The sequence below is a fragment of the Microcaecilia unicolor genome, chromosome 1 (assembly GCF_901765095.1).
Source record: "Microcaecilia unicolor chromosome 1, aMicUni1.1, whole genome shotgun sequence".
NCBI classification, from domain to species: Eukaryota; Metazoa; Chordata; class Amphibia; order Gymnophiona; family Siphonopidae; genus Microcaecilia; species Microcaecilia unicolor.
This window is the reverse complement of record NC_044031.1, coordinates 443837730-443859724: the sequence shown is the minus strand read 5'-3', so window position 1 is coordinate 443859724 and position 21995 is coordinate 443837730. Positions and strand designations below refer to the sequence as shown.

The 21995-nt window shown below is 41.7% G+C and overlaps 1 protein-coding gene across 1 annotated transcript in view; it reads right to left on the bottom strand.

Moving 5' to 3' along the window:
• Positions 1-21995, bottom strand: part of DOK6 (docking protein 6) — a 521378-nt gene that overhangs the window by 288771 nt on the left and 210612 nt on the right. The window contains exon 4 of the mRNA XM_030186837.1: positions 1754-1868. Coding sequence (XP_030042697.1) covers positions 1754-1868 — 115 coding nt within the window. The remainder of the gene's footprint in view (positions 1-1753; positions 1869-21995) is intronic.

Genomic DNA, 21995 nt, shown 5'->3' with positions numbered 1-21995 from the left:
CTATAGAAGACACATTTTATTTTCACACAAATGAATCTGCATGTTGTTTTTGAAAACCAGCACAACAAATCTTATTTATGTTATATGGCTTTATGAACTCTGAGGCCAAAATATATTGTGAACCTCTTTATTTACTCTGTTAAGCAGTTGTGCAAGCCACAAAGAAGTTAATTCTATAAAAAAGTAATTCTGTAAGTATGGGCGTAAATGCCAGTATTCAAGTCATGTGTGCATTTGTGAACACATGCATGTAGATTTAGATTTATTATTTATAATCCACTATTATCCAAGTCAGAGAACAGTTTATAAATAATAATCTGGCTATAAGCTATTCTGTAAATATGCAAGTAAGCACATATCTTTTATTGTAAGCAGTCCAGATGCCATCTTGAAATCGGTGGTATATCAAAGAAACCAAAATAAATAAGATACATCTTCAATAGCTTATCCTTTGCAGATGGACCTTCACATGGGTAGAGTCTGGAAGGAGCATGGCCAGAACACACATTTACGCCTTAATTCTATAAATAGCGCTCAAAACTGCACCCACAATTTAACTGAATAATGAGTGAATTAATGCCAATAACTGGTCATTATTAGTGCTATTTGGCAACAATTTGACTTTATGGATAGGGAAAGGGGACTTGATATACTGCCTTTCTGAGGTTTTTGCAACTACATTCAAAGTGGTTTACATATATTAAAGTATTTATTTTGTACCAGGGACAATGGAGGGTTAAGTGACTTGCCCAGAATCACAAGGAACTGCAGTGAGAATTGAACTCAGTTCCCCAGGATCAAAGTCCACCGCACTAACCACTAGGCTACTCCACATCTTCCTAGTTGGTATTCTATAAACATATGCATGTACATTTTTTGCTGCACAACTTAAAAGGGGGCATAGCCATGGGAGGGGCATGGGCAGCTCAGAGGCGCTCCCTGAAAATGCACAGACTATTATAGAATCCAGGGGACCCGCGCCTAATTGAGGCACAGGGATTTACACCAGAGTTCAGTTGGTTTAAATCCTCAAATTCAAAACTGGTCGCAGATCCCAGCGCTATTCTACAAACACACCCAACTTGGAGTACCGTTTACAGAGTAGCGATCAGTGCTCATTTTTTCAGCACCCAAATTTGGGCATCATTTACTGAATCTAGTCCATAACCTATAGAAATCTCCCAAATGTAGACAAAAAGTATTTACACCAGCTCTATGACTGGCATAAGTGTTTGTGCCTAATACATACATGCATATATGCCCAGTTACTCTAGTATTCTCTAAAGGAAAATAGAGCCTACTTTCTTTTACAGAGTAAGCTCCAAAAAAACCTGCCCTTTACAGAATTGACCTCAAAATGTTGAAAAGTTCATCTTACAAGTAACCAGTGATATTTTTTACCTTTCTGTAGTGACTGCATTTATTATCACCTTAGCAAAGGCCTGTTGCAAGCGTTCAAATCATAGCCCTGCCTTAATAACATCCGAAAGGCATTATTTACTTAGCTGTGGAAACCTGGCTGGAAATCACAAGATACCATCTGATTGCAAAATCCAACCAAAGATAAATAATGAACAAACATCCCAAACATCTCTATAAAATCAATGCACCCAGCCCGACATGAAAAATGTTCATGGCCTAAGCCTTCTAAGATAGGTCTCTACATCTACTGCCAAATTTCACACTGTCCTAGGTTATTGTTTCAAAAACAGGTCAATTTCTTCAAACTCAAGATTTGTTAGTAATTGCTTACCTGACTCACAGGCAAATGTCTTTGATGTTTCATCATGGAAGATAATTGCCACTGCATGCTTTTTGGTCTCTCGAGGCAGTCTAGTTATGTTTTTGATATTGTATAATTCAGTTACCTTGGGAGAAAGCAAAATAATATGTGTGTTAGGCTAGATACAGACAGATGAAGTTGTAACCAAAATGTCCCATTCAAAGATAGACAGAAGGGAAAGATTCTATTAATTGATACATGTTTCCTATTGTTTAAATATAATTTCTTTACAGCAGATTAATGAATTATATTGTGATTGTGTTAAACAATATACGCATCCCTTGTTAATTTACTCAGTGATATTTCTCAGGAAATAAACAGAAATAACCAACGGGGGAAAAATCCTGATTCCCAACTAGTTATAAAATAAACTACTAACTTATTTTGGCCTGCAGATGATTACTACTTGTCTGTTGGAAGATGCAACATGTTAAAATACAACCAAAAAATACTGGGGCATTAATACTAAGCTGTGGCAAGCACTAATGTGTGCTTATTGCAGGGCACACTCAGGCATCCCATGGTAATTTTGGGATCCACGTTCTGAGTTAATCAGTTAGCACAGATGCATGCTTAGTGCAGGATTAGCATGTGAGCCCTTACTGCCTAGAAAATAGGTGTCGGTAAGTGCTCACACGCTAATGGCCAAGCGCTAAGGGGGAAATTAGCGTATGGCCATTAATGGGAATAACAGAAAATACGGCCATTTTACCACCACCCTAAAAGTGGCCTCTCTGCTGAGGAAAGACCTGCGCTGGGGATAGCACAGGCCACTTTTTAGCTCAGCTTGGTAAAAGAGCCCCCGTGGTCAATTGTTCTCTCAATGTTATTAATATAATACAAATGAACAAGAATTAGAAAATGCTAAAGTGTGCCCACAATGAAAAGCATAACTTGTCACTCCTTTTACACTGTGTATGTGCCACAGAGGATATCATGAATAATGTTACAAATAACACGAGAAGTGGGAAACCTGCAAAATAGAAATGCCATATATTAGAAGACTAAGGGGAAGCCTTCAGAATTTCTACCATCTCTTCTGTCCTGTTGTCTATAAATATGAATTCCATATTTTCTTATTTCTCTAAGGCATTTATGATAGAATATTCTATTTTTTTTTTTACATTTGCCACTGAAAGTAACTGAGTTTTACCTAAGACTATTCCAGGTCTCTTTCTATGTCAATGTCATTGTACATCTACCTGCATGGGTCAAATGCGAGATCAATTTTTTCCAATGTACTGTAACTGGGACAAAGTCCACGATATTCAATAAGTGTAATTCATAAGTCAGTGAAATGATTGTGCCTATGACCTTTGTAATTTCTAGTTCTAATTTCTCCTAGAATATTTGTACGTACAGACACATCTCTCATAAACCATTTTTGCAAAGACTTCATTGGCTACCAGTACAATACAGGGCTAAATTTAAAACTCTACGTTTGATCTTCAAAGCCCTTAAAGGAAATGGCACTGAGTACCTGAAAAATAGGATGATCCTCTACACACTGCCAAGGACACTAAGGTCCTCTCAAGGACTATTACTAAGCACACTCTCTCCAAAAAACAGTACATAATATTATACCCTCAAGCGAGCCTTCTCTGGAGTAGCCCCCACGCTCTGGAATGCACTGTCTGAAAGGCTCCGCTTAACACAAGACTATCTCTACTTCAGGAAAAAGGTGAAAGTTTGGCTCTTCAACCAGGCCTTTAATGGAAGAAGTAACTAACTTGTTAGTCTCACTCACACACACAAGGAGTGACACGGGCTGCACATACTGCAGTAGGACATGTTTATCCACTCCTACCCTATCTGAGATAATATTTAACCATCTCTCTGACCTCATGTGTAACTTTCTTTAAATTAATCCCCTCATTTTCTAAATCCTCTTACTCTCTTACCTATCTATATGTTCCATCTTTGCTTATACCCTACACTGTCAATTAAAATGTTCTATTACATATTGTGTTCACATTGTAAGTAGTATACTATTGGGCTCATTTTCGAAAGAGAAGGACGCCCATCTTTTGACATAAATCAGAAGATGGACGTTCTTCTCACAGAACTGACCAAATTGGTATAATAAAAAGTCAATTTTGGACGTCCCCAACTGCACTCCGTTGCAGGGATGGCCAAAGTTCAAGGGGGCGTGTCGGAGGCATAGCGAAGGCGGGACTTAGGCGTGTCGAACACTTGGACGTCCTTGACCCATAATCGAAAAAAAGGACATCCCTGGTGAGCACTTGGACGTTTTCACCCGGACCTGTTTTTCTTATGGCTAAGGCAGAAAAAGGTGCCCAAAATGACCAGATGACCACCGGAGAGAATCTGGGATGACCTCCCGTTACTCCCCCAGTGGTCACTAACCCCCTCCCACCCTGAAAAAATATCTGTAAAAATATGTTGTGCCAGCCTCTATGCCAGCCTCAGATGTCATACTCAGGTCCATGACAGCAGTATGCAGGTCCCTGGAGCAGTTTTAGTGGGTGAGTGCACTTCAGACAGGAGGACCCAGCACCATCCCCCCCTACCTATTACGTTTGTGGAGGAAAAAGCGAGCCCTCCAAAACCCACCACAAACCCACTGTACACACATCTAGGTGCCCCCCTTCACCTGTAAGGGCTATGGTAGTGGTGTACAGTTGGGGGCAGTGGGTTTTGGGGGGATTTTGGGGGGGGGGGCTCAGCACACAAGATAAGGGAGCTATGTTCCTGGGAACATTTTATGAAGTCCACTGCAGTGCCCCCTAGGGTGCCCAGTTGGTGTCCTGGCATGTCAGGGGGACCAGTGCACTACAAATGCTGGCTCCTTCCATGACCAAAGGGCTTGCATTTGGTCATTTCTGAGATGGATATCCTTGGTTTCGAAAATTGCCGAAAATCAGAAATGTCCATGTCTAGGGACGTCCAAATCTTGGGACGGTGAAATTTAAGGATTTGGACATCCCTGACGATATTTTCTAAATGAAAGATGGACGTCCATCTTGTCTCAAAAATACAGGTTTCCCTGACCCTGGATTGGGACATTTTGCAGGGACGTCCAAATCGCAACTTAGACGTGCCTTTCAAAATTGCCCCTCCACGCCATAATTTGTATTGTTATTTGAATATTTTTACTGCTGTAATTGCTTATTGCTCAAGTTTGATCAATTTTTACTGTACACCGCCTTGAATGAATTGCTTCAAAAAGGCGGTAAATTAATCCTAATAAATAAATAAATATATGTAGGAAGTTTAAATGAAAATTAATGGAAGTGGAGGCATTACTTTTCCTTTACTATTGCTTGAAAAATAGAAGCATACAGGAAGCATTTTTTGGTGCGATTTAAACAACGTGCTGTGATAGAATTTGTAACTGTTGAAGGAGTCTGTCCAATTATTATTCACCGCCACATGCAGGTTGTTTATGGTGATGACTGTATTGATGTGAATACTGTGCTTTACTGGGCCAAAAATTATAAAGATTGTGGACTGGGAAGAGCTGATTTGTGTGATCAAAAAAACAAATTGGCCTGGCACAGCAACAGAAGAGTCTCACATGAGACAGGTTGATGAACTTATAAAGAACAATTGGAGGATCACTCAAAGCATTATTTTGGAATCTTGAAAACTTTGAAAGAATGATTAAGAAGAGTTTGGAAGCAAAAGAAGGAAATTTTGTTGCAACATGACAACACTAGGCCTCATATAGCATGAAACAACATAGAGGCAACTGCTAAGATGAGTCTCAGTCTTACCTCTCCACCAAACACCATGTGATTTCCATCTTTTACAAAATTGAAGGAATATGTTTGAGGGCATCTGTTAGACTAAAATAAAGAGGTGTAAAGGATTGTGAGCAACTGGCTAAATAGACAAGGTATGCAGTTTTTTTCACAACAGCTTTCAGAAACATGTCCATTGTTGGCAGCGAATGGTAGCAACTATGCAGAAGAGTAAATATCCTATATAATAAAATGCACCTCCAATGTTCTGAAGCCGAGAAAGTGAAGCCTTGAAGCATTTGTGCTCTCTCTAAAGCTGTATCCATCTCCTGAAGTTATGTCAGCGTACGTCCGGGTACGTCACATGGAGCACTGACCAGCCACAGATGGGAAGGCAGGCACACGGTGGTGATTGGCTCTACCATTCCGTGGGCGTGCACGCTGAGCTGTGCACGGCAGCAGAGGTTGGGCGGTTGGCGGAGGGGCAGAGATTTGGGCGGTGTGGTGCTGTAAGGGGAAGGAGAATTGCTGGGTGCCTGGGGGGGCAGGGGACATAGGAGAATTGCTGGGTGGCTGGAGGGGGGCAGGAGAGATAGGACAATCGCTGGCTGGCTGGAGGGAGAGCAGGGGAGACAGGAGAATTGCTGGGTGGCTGGAGGGGGGCAAGGGGAAAAGGAGAATTGCCAGGTGGCTGCAGGGGGGCAGGGGACACAGGAGAATCGCTGGGTGGATGGAGGGGGGCAGGGGAGATAGGACAATTGCTGGGTGGCTGGAGGGGGGCAAGGGAAAATGGAGAATTGCTGGGTGGCTGGAGGGGGGCAGGGGACAGAGGAGACTCCCTGGGTGGCTGGAGGAGGAGCAGTGGACAGAGGAGACTCCCTGGGTGGCTGGAGGGGGAGCAAGGGACAGAGGAGACTCGATGGGTGGCTGGAGGGGGGCAAAGGAAAAAGTAGAATCGCTGGGTGTCTGGAGGGGGGACAGAGGAGACACACTCGCACATTCACTCTCTCTCTCTCTCACACAGTCAATCTCACACATACTCTCTCAAACATACACACTCCGAGGAAAACATTGCTAGCGCCTGTTTCATTTGTGTCAGAAACAGGCCTGTTTTATTAGTCAGGGCTCCTCACTTGGCAGTACTCTGTAAAATATTAACCTTCCTTGCTGCTAAACCATGTCATCCTTGAATCAGTCCCCCACTTCACAGAAACTTGCTAATCATTTTTTTTACATCAAAGTTGCTACACTCCAAGCGTCTTTATCTCTTGCTTCTGGCCCTGGTGGACAATTACCCAAGACAATGGCCTCTAATTAAGTACATTCAGGGAATGCTGATCATTTGTCAAGTATATTTTCTTATTTGCTCTTCCATCTAAAGCCAATATGGGAAAGTATTTGTCATCTCTTTAGACTACTACAACTTTCTATGACCCTATTCTGTCTGGGTTAATTGAACAGCTTTCCAGCCTCCTATTGCCTTTCATTCATTAGATGGTCACAAAAAGTTTAGAGACAGGCATTGAACCTCTATCCTCTCTTCATTTGCAAGGGTCAGATGTAGAGTGGAAGAGTAGCCTAATGGTTAGTGTAGTAGGTGACGAAAATTATAAAGGGGATGGGACGACTTCCCTATGAGGAAAGGCTGAAGCATCTAGGGCTCTTCAGCTTGGAGAAGAGATGGCTGAGGGGAGATATGATAGAGGTCTATAAAATAATGAGTTGAGTGGAACGGGTAGACGTGAATCGTTTGTTTACTCTTTCCAAAAATACTGGACTAGGGGGCATGCGATGAAGCTACAAAGTAGTATATTTAATACGAATTGAGAATATTCTTCTTCACTCAACATGTCATTAGACTCTGGAATTCATTGCCAGAAACTGTGGTAAAGGCGGTTAGCTTAGCATAGTTTAAAAAAGGTCTGGACAGCTTCCTAAAGGAAAAGTCCATAGACCATTATTAAATTGACTTTGGAAAATCCACTGGGTTTTTTTGGGGGGGGATAAGCATCATAAAATGTATTGAGCTTTTCTGGGATCTTGCCAGGTATTTGTGACCTGGATTGGCCACTGTTGGAAACAGGATGCTGGGCTTGATGGACCTTTGGTCTATCCCAGTGTGGCAATACTTATGTACTTATGTACTGGTAACCTGCATTCAATTCCCACTACAGCGCCTTGTGACCTTTGAGCAAGTCACAACCCTCCGTTGCCCCATTACAAAAACTTAGATTTTGAGCCCGCTAGGGACAGAGAAAGTTCCTGCGCAAAATTTGTCTGTCTTCATTTCTGTTTTTTGTTTAGTCTTTAGGTCTTACCCTATATTTGTACGCTGATGATATCCAGATTTTGTGCCATCTGGATTATGCATCATCTCAGGGCATTCAGAGTTTGTCATCTAAATTGGACCAGCTGGTAGAATGGTTTGACTCTCCTTGATTGAAATTGAACTCAGAGAAATCCTCATGGGCTCTTTTTGCCAGGTCTGGCTCACCAGCATTGGGTTCTCTATTGCTGCTTGCAGTGAGTACCATATCTTTTAAATCTACTGTAAAGATATCGGGTGTTGTTCTGGATCAAAATTTAGCCCTTAGAAATCAGATCTCCTGTGTTGTTCTGCAAAGTTTTTATAAGCTTAAAATGATTCACTCTTTTTGTTATTTTTTTTCTACTTCAGCTCTTCACGCTTTGATTCATTCATTTGTGATTAATCAATTAGAATATTGCAATGCTCTTTACTATGGTTTGTATCAATCAGATATCATACTTCTTCAAATAGTACAAAACTTGGCAGTGAAATTGCTGACTAATTCAAACAGGTTCGATCACGTTACACCACTCTAATGTGAAGAGCACTGGTTTCCTGTTAAATGTAGGATTCTTTTTAAGATACTTTGGGGGCTTTTTACAAAGCTGTGCTAGCGTTTTAAGCTCACGATAACAATCAGCTGGTAGTAAACGCTGAGACACCTATAGGAATATATTGGGCATCTCAGTGTTTACCATTTTTACCATGAGCTAAAAACGCTAGCACAGCTTTGTAAAAGGCCCCCTTTATTTTATATTCAAAAGTCATCTTTATTAAAAACTTACGAAATAAAGCATTCATCACAGCCACAGACTGAATTAACTCTGGATATTCAATGCTGGGTCATGTATGAACTTTGAGATTGATTATCCAGGTATGCACAATCACCCGGAGTTAATCAGGCACTGAACAATATTCAGACTAGGGATGGGCAGTCATTTATAATGACAGAAGAAATGTCAATGTTTTCCATTATTAGCAAATAAATCCGGTAGGGCTTCAGTTGCAATAAATAGGGTTGTAAATTACAGCCCCTCCTCTGTAATCCAAAGCTCCCCTGCTCTTGCCCTGTGTGATGTTAGTACCCCCTGCCTTGGGTTTACCTCCCTGGTAGTCTAGTGGAGTCTTTGGGGCAGAAGCAACGCTGATCCACTCCTGCCCATGGCTATGACCATATCCAATATGCAGGCATGACCTTTCTTCATAGTATCTCTATAGTAGCTGTACTGCAAGACTATGGAGAAAGGTCAGAGCTGCCATATTGGATGCAGCCACTGCCATGGGCAGGAGTGTATCAGCATCACTCCTTCCTAACAGCCCCTGATAAACCACCAGGGAGAGTGGGGCAGGGGGGATTTGGATGGTTGGGGGCAGGCATGGTAGGTAGCTTCGATAGCAGTGGCACTTGGATCATGAGTGGAGCCAGAAAATTTTCATTGTGTCATCTACTGATGACACAAGAGGGGGATCCCCTGAACAAATCAAACATTCCCCTGAGTGACATGAGATATGACACTAAATGCACATCCCTAATTCAGACTGTTGCCCAGTTAGCTCAGTGGAAGAAGTTAGGTCGACCTTTTAGCTGCCCTTATTTTATCTGTTTTCTTAGCTGGTTAGTGGACTGAATATCAGCACTGTGGAACTGGGAAAGAAAGAGTTACAACTTATGTATTTAAAATAAATGCAAGAAATTGTCTTAAGCAAGTTACTGACAAAATGCTGGCTTAGCTGACCTAGTAGAAAGCCAGTAAGTAGAAGTGTACTGTACAACTCTTTATCTATATTGACAAAGAAAGACCTTCAGATAAGAGAGGTTAAAAGAAGGTCTGAACTGACCAGTATTTGTGATAAATATCTTCTTTTAGTATATTCTATAGAACAACAGGCAATTAATATTAGTCTATTATTAAAGATAGTTGAGAAATGCTATATAATAGGTTTTCCATTGACCTATGCCCTTATACTTTAGACTGCATACATTGTTAGATTAAGTTCTGCCTTCTAAAAAAAGTATGAAATGCTGATGCTATGGAATTTTGTATATATGTAGGATATAAATGTAAGCACTAGACTGTCATTCTTGAGGGAGACTTGGAAAAAGAGAGTCATATCTCCATGTCTTCCCTCCTTATTGCAATGTTATATTATGCAGCTCTAATAAAGAGACCAATTTTAATGATCTTGTGTGGGACAAAGTATTTTATTTTCTATAAATTTAAGAACCTTCTGCAAATTGGTGGCCTATACGGGGATCGAACCCACGACCTTGGCATTATCAGCTCTGCTCTGAAATCAGTTTGTTTATACATCAAAAAATTCACCATAGCCTCTTGTCAAAGAATTCAACTCTCCGGAGGCTATTTTCAACAAGGTAAAAGCAGAAAAATAACTTTACTCTTTGAAGTCTATTAATAAGTTATCTCTGTGCTTTTCTGGTGACACAATAAAACCAAAACAAATTCTCAAACCGTAATTACATTATTTACAGACCTGAATCAACGGACATGTAAATTCAGTCCTGTAAAGCTAGATAATCAAAACCCACAATCTTAAAAAAAATACAGTGCAAGAGATCTAATGGACATAATTACATTACTGTAAAGGCACAGATCAAATATACATCTAAACTTCCCTCTGGTGGAGTTAAAAAGTTAGTATGGGAAAATTTATATTCATTATAATTTCATTTCTGCTACAAAAGCACAAATAAAAAAAAGCATGTTGTGGATAATCTCTGCATATACTGCAGAGGCATACAGCAAACTTCAAAACATTCTGCATCATATACTATTTATGCCATAACAGTCTCTATCAATCCGTTTACTTTCTCTGGCCATACTGTCTTTCCACTCACCATGCCCTCATCCACACTTGAGTACCTGCATTTCCTGCCTTTTTCCTGCTTATATTGTCCCTTTCCTCTCTCCCTTGTGTCTTTCCCCTCCCCCCCTTTTTCTTTGCCCTCCCTCTATTTTGTTTTCCTATCCTTGTCACATGTCTCATACACATAACAGGATTTTCATTCTTCTGGATTTTTACTTTGAGTAGTTTTTTTTAAATAACAGTTTCATCTCTGCTTTTGCTTTTTTAGCCTCCATTTTGTTTTCTCACTTGGTCTTTGTTTTTGCACTTTCCCCTTTTGTTTGTCCATTGTTATGTAAATTAACATATAAATATAAATCAACATATGCATCCAGCTTCTCCTGCATATGCATGCAAATTTGGAATGAATTACCAAAATCCATAAAAATAACACACGACATAGTGACCTTCCGTAAACTATCGAAAACTTATTTATTTAAGAAAGTATACAATAATAATTCATCCTAAATACAAATTAACAAAACACATCTATACAATATGTATTCTCTATATCTCAACTGTTTTTGCTAAATTATCTTGATTTCCAGTTTAATTTTCTTAATTGTTCAAGCTAATTTTGTCATGAATGAAATTTAACCCATTACCTTTAGCTCTTATCATAAGACAAACTTTCCTCCTGTACAGTGGCGTAGCCAAGGGTGGGCTTGGGTGGGCCCAGGCCCATCCACTTTGGGTTCAGGCCCACCCAGTAGCAGCACATCTATAATGTGGCTGACAGGGATTCTCAAGCCCCACCAGCCGAAAACTCCCAACTGTCCCTCCTGCATACCTTTCTAAATAGCAGATCTTTGCCTGCTGCAAGCAGCGACTGATACATACTGTTCGCACCAGCCCCGCAGCCTTCCCTCTGTATTCCCGCCTATGCGGAAACAGGAAGTTGCATCAGAAGAAAGGCTGTGGGGCAGGGGCGTATCTGAACTGCGGCGGTAGGGGGGGCCAGGGCCAGAGAGGGGGGGCACATTATAGCCCCCCCCCCCGCCGCCGCCGCCGCCGCCATTGCCGATCCCCCTCCCCCCAGCCGCTGCCATTGCTAACCCTCCCCCTCCGTTGCTCGCCTACCTTCGCTGGCGGGGGACCCCAACCCCCGCCAGCCGAGGTCCGCGTCCTCCTGCCGCTGCCGGCTGCCTTTGGTCCTTTCATTCTTCCATTGAAGCTGGCGCCGACGAAAAAGTTTCTTTTGAATCTGACGTCGCTGCACGTTGCACGTTGTACGTGCAGGACGTCAGACTCAGAAACAATTTCTGAGTCTGACGTCCTGCACGTACAACGTGCAGCGACGTCAGACTCAAAAGAAACTTTCGTCGGCGCCAGCTTCAATGGAAGAATTAAAGGACCAAAGGCAGCCGGCAGCGGCAGGAGGACGCGGACCTCGGCTGGCGGGGGTTGGGGTCCCCCGCCAGCGAAGGTAGGCGAGCAACGGAGGGGGAGGGTTGGCAGCGGTAGGGGGGTCCAGGGCGAAATCTGCGGGGGCCCAGGCCCCTGAGGCCCCACGCAGATACGCCCCTGCTGTGGGGCCAGCATGAGCCGTGTGTATTCGTTGCTGCTCGCTGTTGGTGAAAATCTGCTATTTAAAAGGTATTCAGAGAAGAGCGGATGTTTGAGAGACCATATGGATTGCAGGCAAGAGAGGGAGAGACCAAATCACTTGTGGGACAAGGCGGAGTTTTTCTGCCCACCCATCTTGGGCCCAGGCCCACCCAAATTTGGGTGTCTGGCTACGCCCCTGCTCCTGTAACCTAACCCAATTTATCCCTCTACCTCAACTGTGTATTTCTCTTATCCGGAACTAGTATCACCACTTACGGAACTATGTAAGCCACATTGAGCCTGCAATTAGGTGGGAAAATGTGGGATACAAATGTTATAAATAAATAAATTGTTTAGTTACTTTGACATTATAATTTTTTACATTGCACTACCCGCCCCCAGTCACTTTTACATCCGCCCCCTTTGCCACGTATGCGATGCGCTCATCTCTTCAGTTTGTTTGACCATGCCCCCTTTTTTGCCGCCTTTTCATCTTTTTAAATAGACCTGCCGGCTTTACTGTTTTTATTGCTGCCTCAGCGTTTCTTGCTTAGCACCACTGTGGTTAATTTTTCTTTCAGGTTTGTTGCCTTTTCTCTTCGCTCAGCCTTTCATCTGGTATCGTTTTTTTCCTGTTGTCTTTGTACAACCTGTAGTCTCTGTTAGCTTTTCTTTTAGCACTATTTGGATCGTCGCTCTGCGGTTTTATTTCATTTTTTTTCATATGTCTTTTCCCAGCACCATCACTTCTAGTACCATCACTTCTAGGACTAGTTGCTCCTCCGTTATTCCACACTAACCTCTTGGCTACAATTCTCTATTTCTGCTGTTTCTCAATGTTTATCATCACACCACTCCTCTGGATTCTAGCATATGCTTTTCCTACACAACTCACAGCCCTTTCCTACAGCGCTGTTCACAGCTCCGTTTAAGTTAAGCCCACGTCCGTTCCTGTCATTTACACGCAAGTCACACTTTCTAGTATCTTTTATTTACAAATACTCTTTTCCTGTTTGTTATCCCCACAGTTTTATTTGTCTTTTTACGCTTATGATTGGCGCATTCACCTGTCATTAGTCTTTCTAAAAGTACGTATTATCCCTTTTGTTTTTTCCTTACTTTTTGTTGTTTCGTTCTAACTAAATACATTCTTCATGTTCTGGCACTCTTCACTATTTCAGGCTTGATTTAGCTGCCTTGCTTATGGTGTTCCATTCATTGGCTTACACAACAAACAGGTTCACATCTATATATTACCCATACTTGATATCTACTACCCTCACTAGCTTCAACCCTGTAAAAGGATGGACATAACTATGGTTTCATTCCTTCTGTTTACACTTTTATATTGTTATTTATTTTATGGCTCAATTTACAGTCCCGTTTAATTTATTTTACTAGCCTTACGTGATCTACAGTCTTCTTTGATGTCTATCATTTATCTTTTCAATATATGTTTTTTATGTCTTTGTTTAAAAAAACTTATTGTTTTATCAGTCATTACTATTTATATGATTGTACTAAGTTTTATACATTTGTGTGTATTGTAATTATATACCTCTCTTGATTTATAGACTCCTGAAGCAGGCGTTTTTGAAACACGGCTCCGTGTCGAGTTTTTTAAACTTTCTTTTAATAAAGCATTTTGATTACTTGTCTGCACGGTGTCTTGGAGGTGTCATGTTGATCTCGCTACTTTTTGTTTTCTTATTTTTATCCACGTAGTGGATCTAGCTTCTCCACATTTGTTGTTTTTTTGTTTGTTATTTAGTGTAACATCTCTGTCACTATGGAACATTCTTTCTCTTCATTTGGAGGATTCATTACCGAAGTTTAAATCAGGTCTAAAGACTTGTCTGTTCAAGAATGCATTTACTAAGGCTGATTAGCATATACAGACCCCTGCATTGCATGTTTATGTACCGGTCATAGAAGTATAACCTCTGGATCTGATACTGTCTCTTCTATATAATATACTTTGTAAATTGTAATTTTTGTTTTACTAGATGTACTTGGAAACTGCTCAGAAAGTTCACTAATGGGCAATATAAGAAGAATTAAATAAACTTGAAACTTTTTTTTAATAAAATAGGCACCCAGAACAAATTGAAGATGTTGACATACACATTTACACCTGCTCCAAAGCTGGTGTAAATATATGTGTCTACGCTATTATATTCGTAATCATATATTTTATAAAGTATTTATTTTATTTATTTATTGCATTTGTATCCCACATTTTCCCACCTTTTTGCGGGCTCAGTGTGGCTTACAATATGATATGAATAGTGGAAATGCAATTTGTTACAACTTGGTTATGGATTACATTGTGCAGAGTTATGCGAGACAATCGAAGTATCGTTGAGGAATATAACAATGGAACACAAACATTGAAACATTGGAAGGAGACAATGGGAAGCTTAAAGGGCAATATTAAGACATGAAGACATATGGTATACATATTTCTGTGAGTAAAGGTATGAGTGATGTGAGATTACGGGGGATGAGAGTTCAGAAGTACATCACAAGTCCACAAAAGCTGTGCCTCTGGGATCTCCTAAACACGGCAGGTATTTAAGTACATACCATCCTCCAGCCATGCACACACACATTCACATGTATACCCCACACAGAGTAAACAGTGTGTAAACAGGCTTCCAGTGTGAAAAGTCTTACCACCTAACATGATAAAAATCAGGTATAACTGAAACATCTATTTTAGACATTCTGCTTATACCTGTATATTCACCAGTACTGTCTAAATGGATAGTATGAGCAAATTTAAGTTTAATTTGAAGCAGTATGTTAGGCATTTCATATTATAAGCTGACCATCTGAATGAATGTTGGCTTCAAATTCTAATGGTCAAACTGACATTTAAAATCACTTAGAAACAATTCAAAACCTTTGGCTGAGATTTTATTTTTAAAATGTGATTATATGATTGAATAGATCTTTGACAAGAAGATATCAGAAAACATTTTATACAAATGACAGTATCAGCCATAATTTATAAATGGTAAAAATGTCAGCCATATTCAAGATCCTTAGTTTTCTTTGGCAATTCAGGGATATATTTTCTATTAAGGGTTAAAGAAAACTGCAGCCCAGCTTTTAAGATTCTTATGTACATGATTTTGCATATATTATATGTAGCTGCTCCTGGGGGACACTGGAGCCTGGGCTGACCAGGCAGGAGTGCCCCTTCGACAGAAGTTGTTGGTCCCTGGACGTTTGGCACTTCATGCCTCCACCTCCTACCTTCCCAGGAAATAAAACAAAGCCAGTGTGACTATGAACAAGTTTATTCAACTTTACAGCAAGTACCAAAAGTGTACTTAAACTCCTTAATGCATAACTATTCATAGAAACATTTATACAGTACATTGAGCATCAGATAATATTTAGATCATTTGAGGTATCAATCTTAATACAATATTAACACCTAGATGTACCTCTCCAATGTCTCATTATTAGTTGTCCTTCCTATTATCCTTCCCATCATACCATACCCTATCAGCAGGAATGCAAGTAGACCAGTGGCTTCAGGAAGCTCCAGGGTGATCTATGGTGTTTGACCTGGTCTGCCTCCAGTCTGCAGCTGTGGCTCTACTCTCTCTCAACTACTAGACTTTCTGTCTGAAAGTGATCACTGCTGTGCTGCTTTACCTCCACTTGCCTGGAGGGGTCACTGTACCTTTGCCTTTCAGCTGATAGACTTTCCACTTGCCTTGAGAGGTCACAGCTATTCTATTCTTTGAGATTTATAAACTGCTAACTCTCCAGATAGGTCTAAAGCAGTTTACAATAAGAGTTACATACAGAACGAAACATTTAACAATTTTCACTAAAAATGTCAAATTAAAATTCATTTATAGTCCAAGTAACTCTGAAACAGATACTTCTTTAAAAGTTTGTGAAATGACAAATAAGAGGGCAGTCGCTAATCAATGGCAGGTTATTTCATATCAAAACAGCATGAAAAAATAATGAACCTTCTAACATTTTCTTAAAACAACATTCTAAACTCAATATTTTATGATTATCCCAGGGGGAAGACATTTGTTAAACTTACATTTGTTAAACTTACATTTATAGAGGAATAGGAAAAGGATATAGGAATGCAGTAGTTGGAAGGGAAGGAAGAGGGTATTTGATGCAGCATGTAAATGATCAGTGAGCACACTGATCAAAGAAAATTCATATAAAATCTTTTATAGATGGCACTTAACACTAGTGACGCTCAGAAAGATATATCCAGGGACATCAGACACATTTGCATATTTGGTGGTCTCATGGGAAGATCAATGAGTTTTGGGATCAGGTTGGGGGTCGGGGAATCGGGAATTTGGTTGGGAAAGAGCTACAAATGGAATCTTAAATGGGAAGGAATATAAATGGAGTCTATGATGTGTTTGCTGGGAGTAGTCCCCAAAAATAAGTAAAGCCAGAAGGAGATTGATTAAGGTGAGGATTACAGCTGCTAGATGTATTAATACAAGTCACTAGAAACAAGTAGAAGACTACTATTACTACTACTTGTCATTTCTTTAGTGCTACAAGACATACACAGCGCTGCACACTTGAACATGAAGTGATGGGAGAGGTTGGAGTGGATAGGAAGAATGAAGAAGCTCATGGATATATGAAACAAAAGGAATGGGAAAGGTTAATGTTATTTTTTTTGGGGGGGGGTCTAGTACCAGGGTTGCTTTTGGAACTCCCCCCCCCCCCCTTCTATTTAGGGTTTGCTTGTCCACGGATTGACTCAAAAGGGTAGCATGATAAATGCCCTGGTTTGGCACTCAAGAAGTCATCCTGTTTTTTACCCAAGATGGTGGAATAGCAATAAGGAAGACCATTTAGACTGTCCTGCAAAAGTAGGGACATCTTACAGGCCATCACACTAATGATTGGCATCTGAGATATATTCTAAGTAGTCTGGACAGAAAAGCTAACAGATAGCATATACCAGTTTTTGTTACTATAGTGATTTTGTAAAAAAACAAAACTGTTCAGTAGCAAGAAAACCAGTTAATCTTATCCAGTTGTTTTTAATTCAACTTTCAGTCAAATATTCAGTAAAATCTAGCCAGTTAAAATTTGACTGGCTGGTTTTAGCAAAAATTGGGGGTTATTTATTAACTCATGATAGTGAGATCCCATGTGATTCATTAAACTACACTATGCACCACAATTTAGTGAATCAAACAGTGACCCGGAAGATGAGAAAAACATAAGATGTGTCATACTAGGTCAATAGAAAAGTCCATCGAGTGCAGCATCCTGCTCTTTGATCATGTGAAAGCCTATTTGTGCTAAAAAGGTTATAAAGGCCTCATTTCAAAAATTTGTCAAGAATCAATTAATTGAACATATCTTGGTGAAACATTGTTAACATCCTGGAAATGCCTTGTTTTCTTAGGGGCCCTTTTACTAAGCTGTGGCCTCAATGCACATAAGCAATATTGTCCAATACCGGAGTGCAATTGGGCCAAAACTGAGTAAGATTATTTCAATATCTTCAATCAGATGTACAAATATCTATGTTAGAGGAACTAGAGCTTCTAACAGCTTCAAAAAAGGAGGACGCAAGAGATGTGAGAACGTTAGTGACAGGCTGCAGTTTGCTAGGTTATCTTGTAGCATGAAACACTTTGGGCCTTGTTTACAAAGCCGTACTATAGGCGTGCTAGCATTTTTAGCGTGCGCTAAAAATTAGTACGCTCTAAAAACGCTAGCGCACCTTAGTAAACAGGGCCCTTTGTTTGCTAATAGCTTTCAATGAATAAGTTCTTCTATTAAACAAAACCTCTGGGATGTCAAATCCATCTCAAACATTCAAGTGAAGGTTAAATTAGAGGACTACATATATTACATCAATTTATAAATGCTTAATCACATCAGCTATGAAATACCTTTGCATACATGGAGACATATACTAATAACCTCATAGCCATTCATCTTTCTAACAGATAAAAATAATCATCAGCACTCTAATCATTGGTAATCAATACTAATTGTAATAACAAATGAATTGTCTCATTATGCTGCTTCAGATCTGTAGATCTGGCTGCAACCCAAGGCTGGATTCAGTTCAAATATATGACTCAGAGACATATTATCAATATGTTCCTCCAGTTCTTTAAAATCGTTTAAACCAAATTTTTTAAAAAGAATGCACTGTTCAATAGAAACAGAATGGAGTTCCCTGTCATTATGAAAATTACTGTGGGGATCAGAAAACCGGGGGCAGGGTAAAATTCTATTCTATTCTGCTTCTATCCAATTAGGTTCAGTACAGATTACAATTAAATTTGACCTCTACAATTGAGGAAACATACAAATAAATTACATTTAAAATAAATATATTAAACATTTGATACAAATAGGTTTTAAGGACTTTGCAAAAATACAGATAGGTATCATTTGGGAAGCTCGCCAGGTGCCCTTGGCCTGGATTGGCCGCTGTCGTGGACAGGATGCTGGTCTCGATGGACCCTTGGTCTTTTCCCAGTGTGGCATTAGTTATGTCTAATTTGGGGGTCCTTTTACTATGGTATGCTGAAGAATGGGCTGCACTAGTGTAGGTGTGTGTTTTGGGTGCTCGCAGATCCATTTTTCAACATGCCTGTATAAAAGGCCTTTTTTATTTTTGCCGAAAATGGATGTGCAGCAAAATAAAAATTGGCAGGCGTCCATTTTGGGTCAGACACCTTACCATCACCCACTGACTTAGCAGTAAGATCTCACATGTCAACTGCGCAGTAATCGTCTACGCAAGTAGAATGATGATTACCGCCCGGTTTCTGCCACATGCCGGAAAATTACAATTATTTTCTGGCATGCGTAGCGGACATGTGTAAAAAACAAAAATACCGCCCTGGCCAAGCGGTAGCCAGGCAGTAACTCCAAATTGATGCATGTTGGGCGCGCATAGATGCCTATCCTGCTTATTTTCAAAGGAGAAGGCTGGCCATCTTCCGACACAAATCGGGAGATGGCCAGCCTTCTCGTATGGCCAGCCAAATCGGTATAATCAAAAGCCGATTTTGGCCAGCTTCAACTGCTTTCTGTTGCAGGTCTGGCCAAAGTTCAATGGGGCGTGTTGGCAGTGTACCGAAGGTGGGACGGGGGCGTGGTTAAGAGATGGCCGGCCTTGGCCGATATTGGAAAAAAGAAGGCCGGCTCTGACGAGCATTTGCCTGACTTTACTTGGTCCTTTTTTGTTCACGACCAAGCCTTGAAAAGGTGCCCGAACTGACCAGATGACCACCGGAGGGAATCGGTGATCACCTCCCCTTACTTCCACAGTGGTCACCAACCCCCTCCAACCCCCCCCCCCAAAAAAAAAATTAAATACATTTTTTTGCCAGCCTCTATGCCAGCTTCAAATGTCATACCCAGCTCCATGACAGCACTATGCAGGTCCCTGGAGCAGTTTTAGTGGGTACTGCAGTGCACTTCAGGCAGGCAGACCCAGGCCCATCCCCCCTACCTGTTACACCTGTGGTGGTAAATGTGAGCCCTCCAAAACCCACCACAAACTCACTGTACCTACATCTAGGTGCCCCCCTTCATCCCTAAGGGCTATGGTAGTGGTGTACAGTTGTGGGGAGTGGGTGTTGGGTTTTTTTGGGGGGGCTCAGCACCCAAGGTAAGGGATCTATGCACCTGGGATCAATTTATGAAGTCCACTGCAGTGCCCCCTAGGGTGCCTGGTTGGTGTTCTGGTGTCTTGTCTGCAAGGAAGGTGAGCTCTTAGGTCCCGCAAGGCCCCGAGGGACCTCAGAGGACAGCCGAGCAACCCCAGGTCTTCACCCGCGGCGACCGCCGTTCACCAAGGGTTGAGCCCCCAGCTGCAGGCGGTCAACGGGACTTCAGGAACCGCGGGGTTGACGGACTGACCTGGACTGGAACCAGGAGAGAAGCGGGCAGGTGGAATAGAGACGTCCACAACAGGCAACAGTTCAAGGCAGGCAGCTAACAGCATAGTCAGAGTCAGGCAAGAGGTCAAGGCAGGCGGCTAGCAGAGTAGTCAGAGTCAGGCAAGGGGTCAAGGCAGGCAGCTAGCAGAGAAAACCAGGAACGGTCCAAAAGTCCAAAACCAGCAACACCAGGAACAACGGAGACTGGCCTCGGGTAACAGAACCTGAAGCAAAGTCTTAACCCAGGTCTACTCCTTAAATACCGTTAGCCTCAGCCGCCCAGCCCCCGCCGACATAGTCGACCAATCAGCATCCGGCCACTAGCAGAACTCCCCTGATTGGCTCCTCCAGATCCTCCAGGCAGGAACATGGCACCAGCCCCCCAATCCAACTTTCCAGAGGCGGCGCTACGGGTACTGGCCCCTGTAAGAGAACAAGACGCCGGCCATCGCGTCTTGGCGTTAAACTTCCCACTAACACGCGCACTGCCCTCACCGCCTGCGACCGCGAGTCCGGCGGTCGTGCTTGCCGGCCCGAGACCCCGAACCCAGGCCGGGAGGGCCCCGCCGCGGTAAGCCCCAGCTCCACGCCGCCGCCGCCCCCTGAGGACCAGCTCCCGCGGCGAAGGACCCCGGCTCCCGTGCCCAACAGAAGAACCGCCGGCAGACGCGACACCTGGCATGTGAGGGGGACCAGTGCACTACAAATGCTGGCTCCTCCCACGACTAAATGGCTTGGATTTGGCCGGGTTTGAGATGGCTGCCATTAGTTTCCATTATCGGCAAAAACCAATGGCAGCCATCTCTAATGCCGGTGATCTCTAAGGGCGACCCAAATGTTGAGATTTGGCCGGCCCCAACCGTATTATCGAAACGAAAGATGGCCGGCCATCTTGTTTCAATAATATGGTCGAGTATGCCGCTTTATGGGGCCGCCATTAGAGATGGCCACCCTTATAGATGGCCGGCCCCGTTCGATTATGCTCCTCTATGTGGCTTATTAAACTGGCCCCTTGAAGAGGGAGCTGATTCCAAAATGAGGTGCCCTGATAGGCAAAAGTATACCCCAGCTGTATTTTTCAATAAATAATTTTAAATGAAGGAAAATCCAGTTTCAATAAATGGGTGTTCAGGTGCAATAAGGAAATGCTGAGGAATTCTTAAATAATGAGCTAGTCTCTCTGAAGTAAGGTCATCAACTGATTTAAATACCAAACATACCATTTTAAATGTAATCCTGGACCTTACAAGCAACCAATGTAACCTTCTCAGTAACTGAGAGGCTCTCTCAAACTTTCTTAAATGAAAGATCAGTCTCACTGCAGTGTTTTGTAACAGCTGCAATCTATCCAACAATGTTTTAGTGATACCACTGTATTCTGAATTGCAATAATGCAGATAAGGAAGTACAACAAGATTGTACAATAATTCTGAAACTATGAGGACTTAACATGGACCGTATAAATCTCAACTGTCTCAATCTAAAAAAAAAAAAAAATCATTTTGACAGTGCCAGAATCTGATGTTCAAAGGTTATTGAATTGACTATAAACCTAAGGATTCTAGATCCATCTTCTATGGCAGAATAAGCCCTGCATGAATACTATATGAAAGGGAAAGGGAAATGGGACTTGATATACTGCCTTTCTGAGGTTTTTGCAACTACATTCAAGGTGGTTTACATATTCAGGTACTTATTTTGTACCAGGGGCAATGGAGGGTTAAGTGACTTGCCCAGAGTCACAAGGAGCTGCAGTGGGAATTGAGCCCAGATCCCTAGGATCAAAGCCCACTGCACTGACCAATAGGTTACTCCTCCACTCCTCCCTCTTACATTTTCTTTGGTTTGAAGATGTTTAT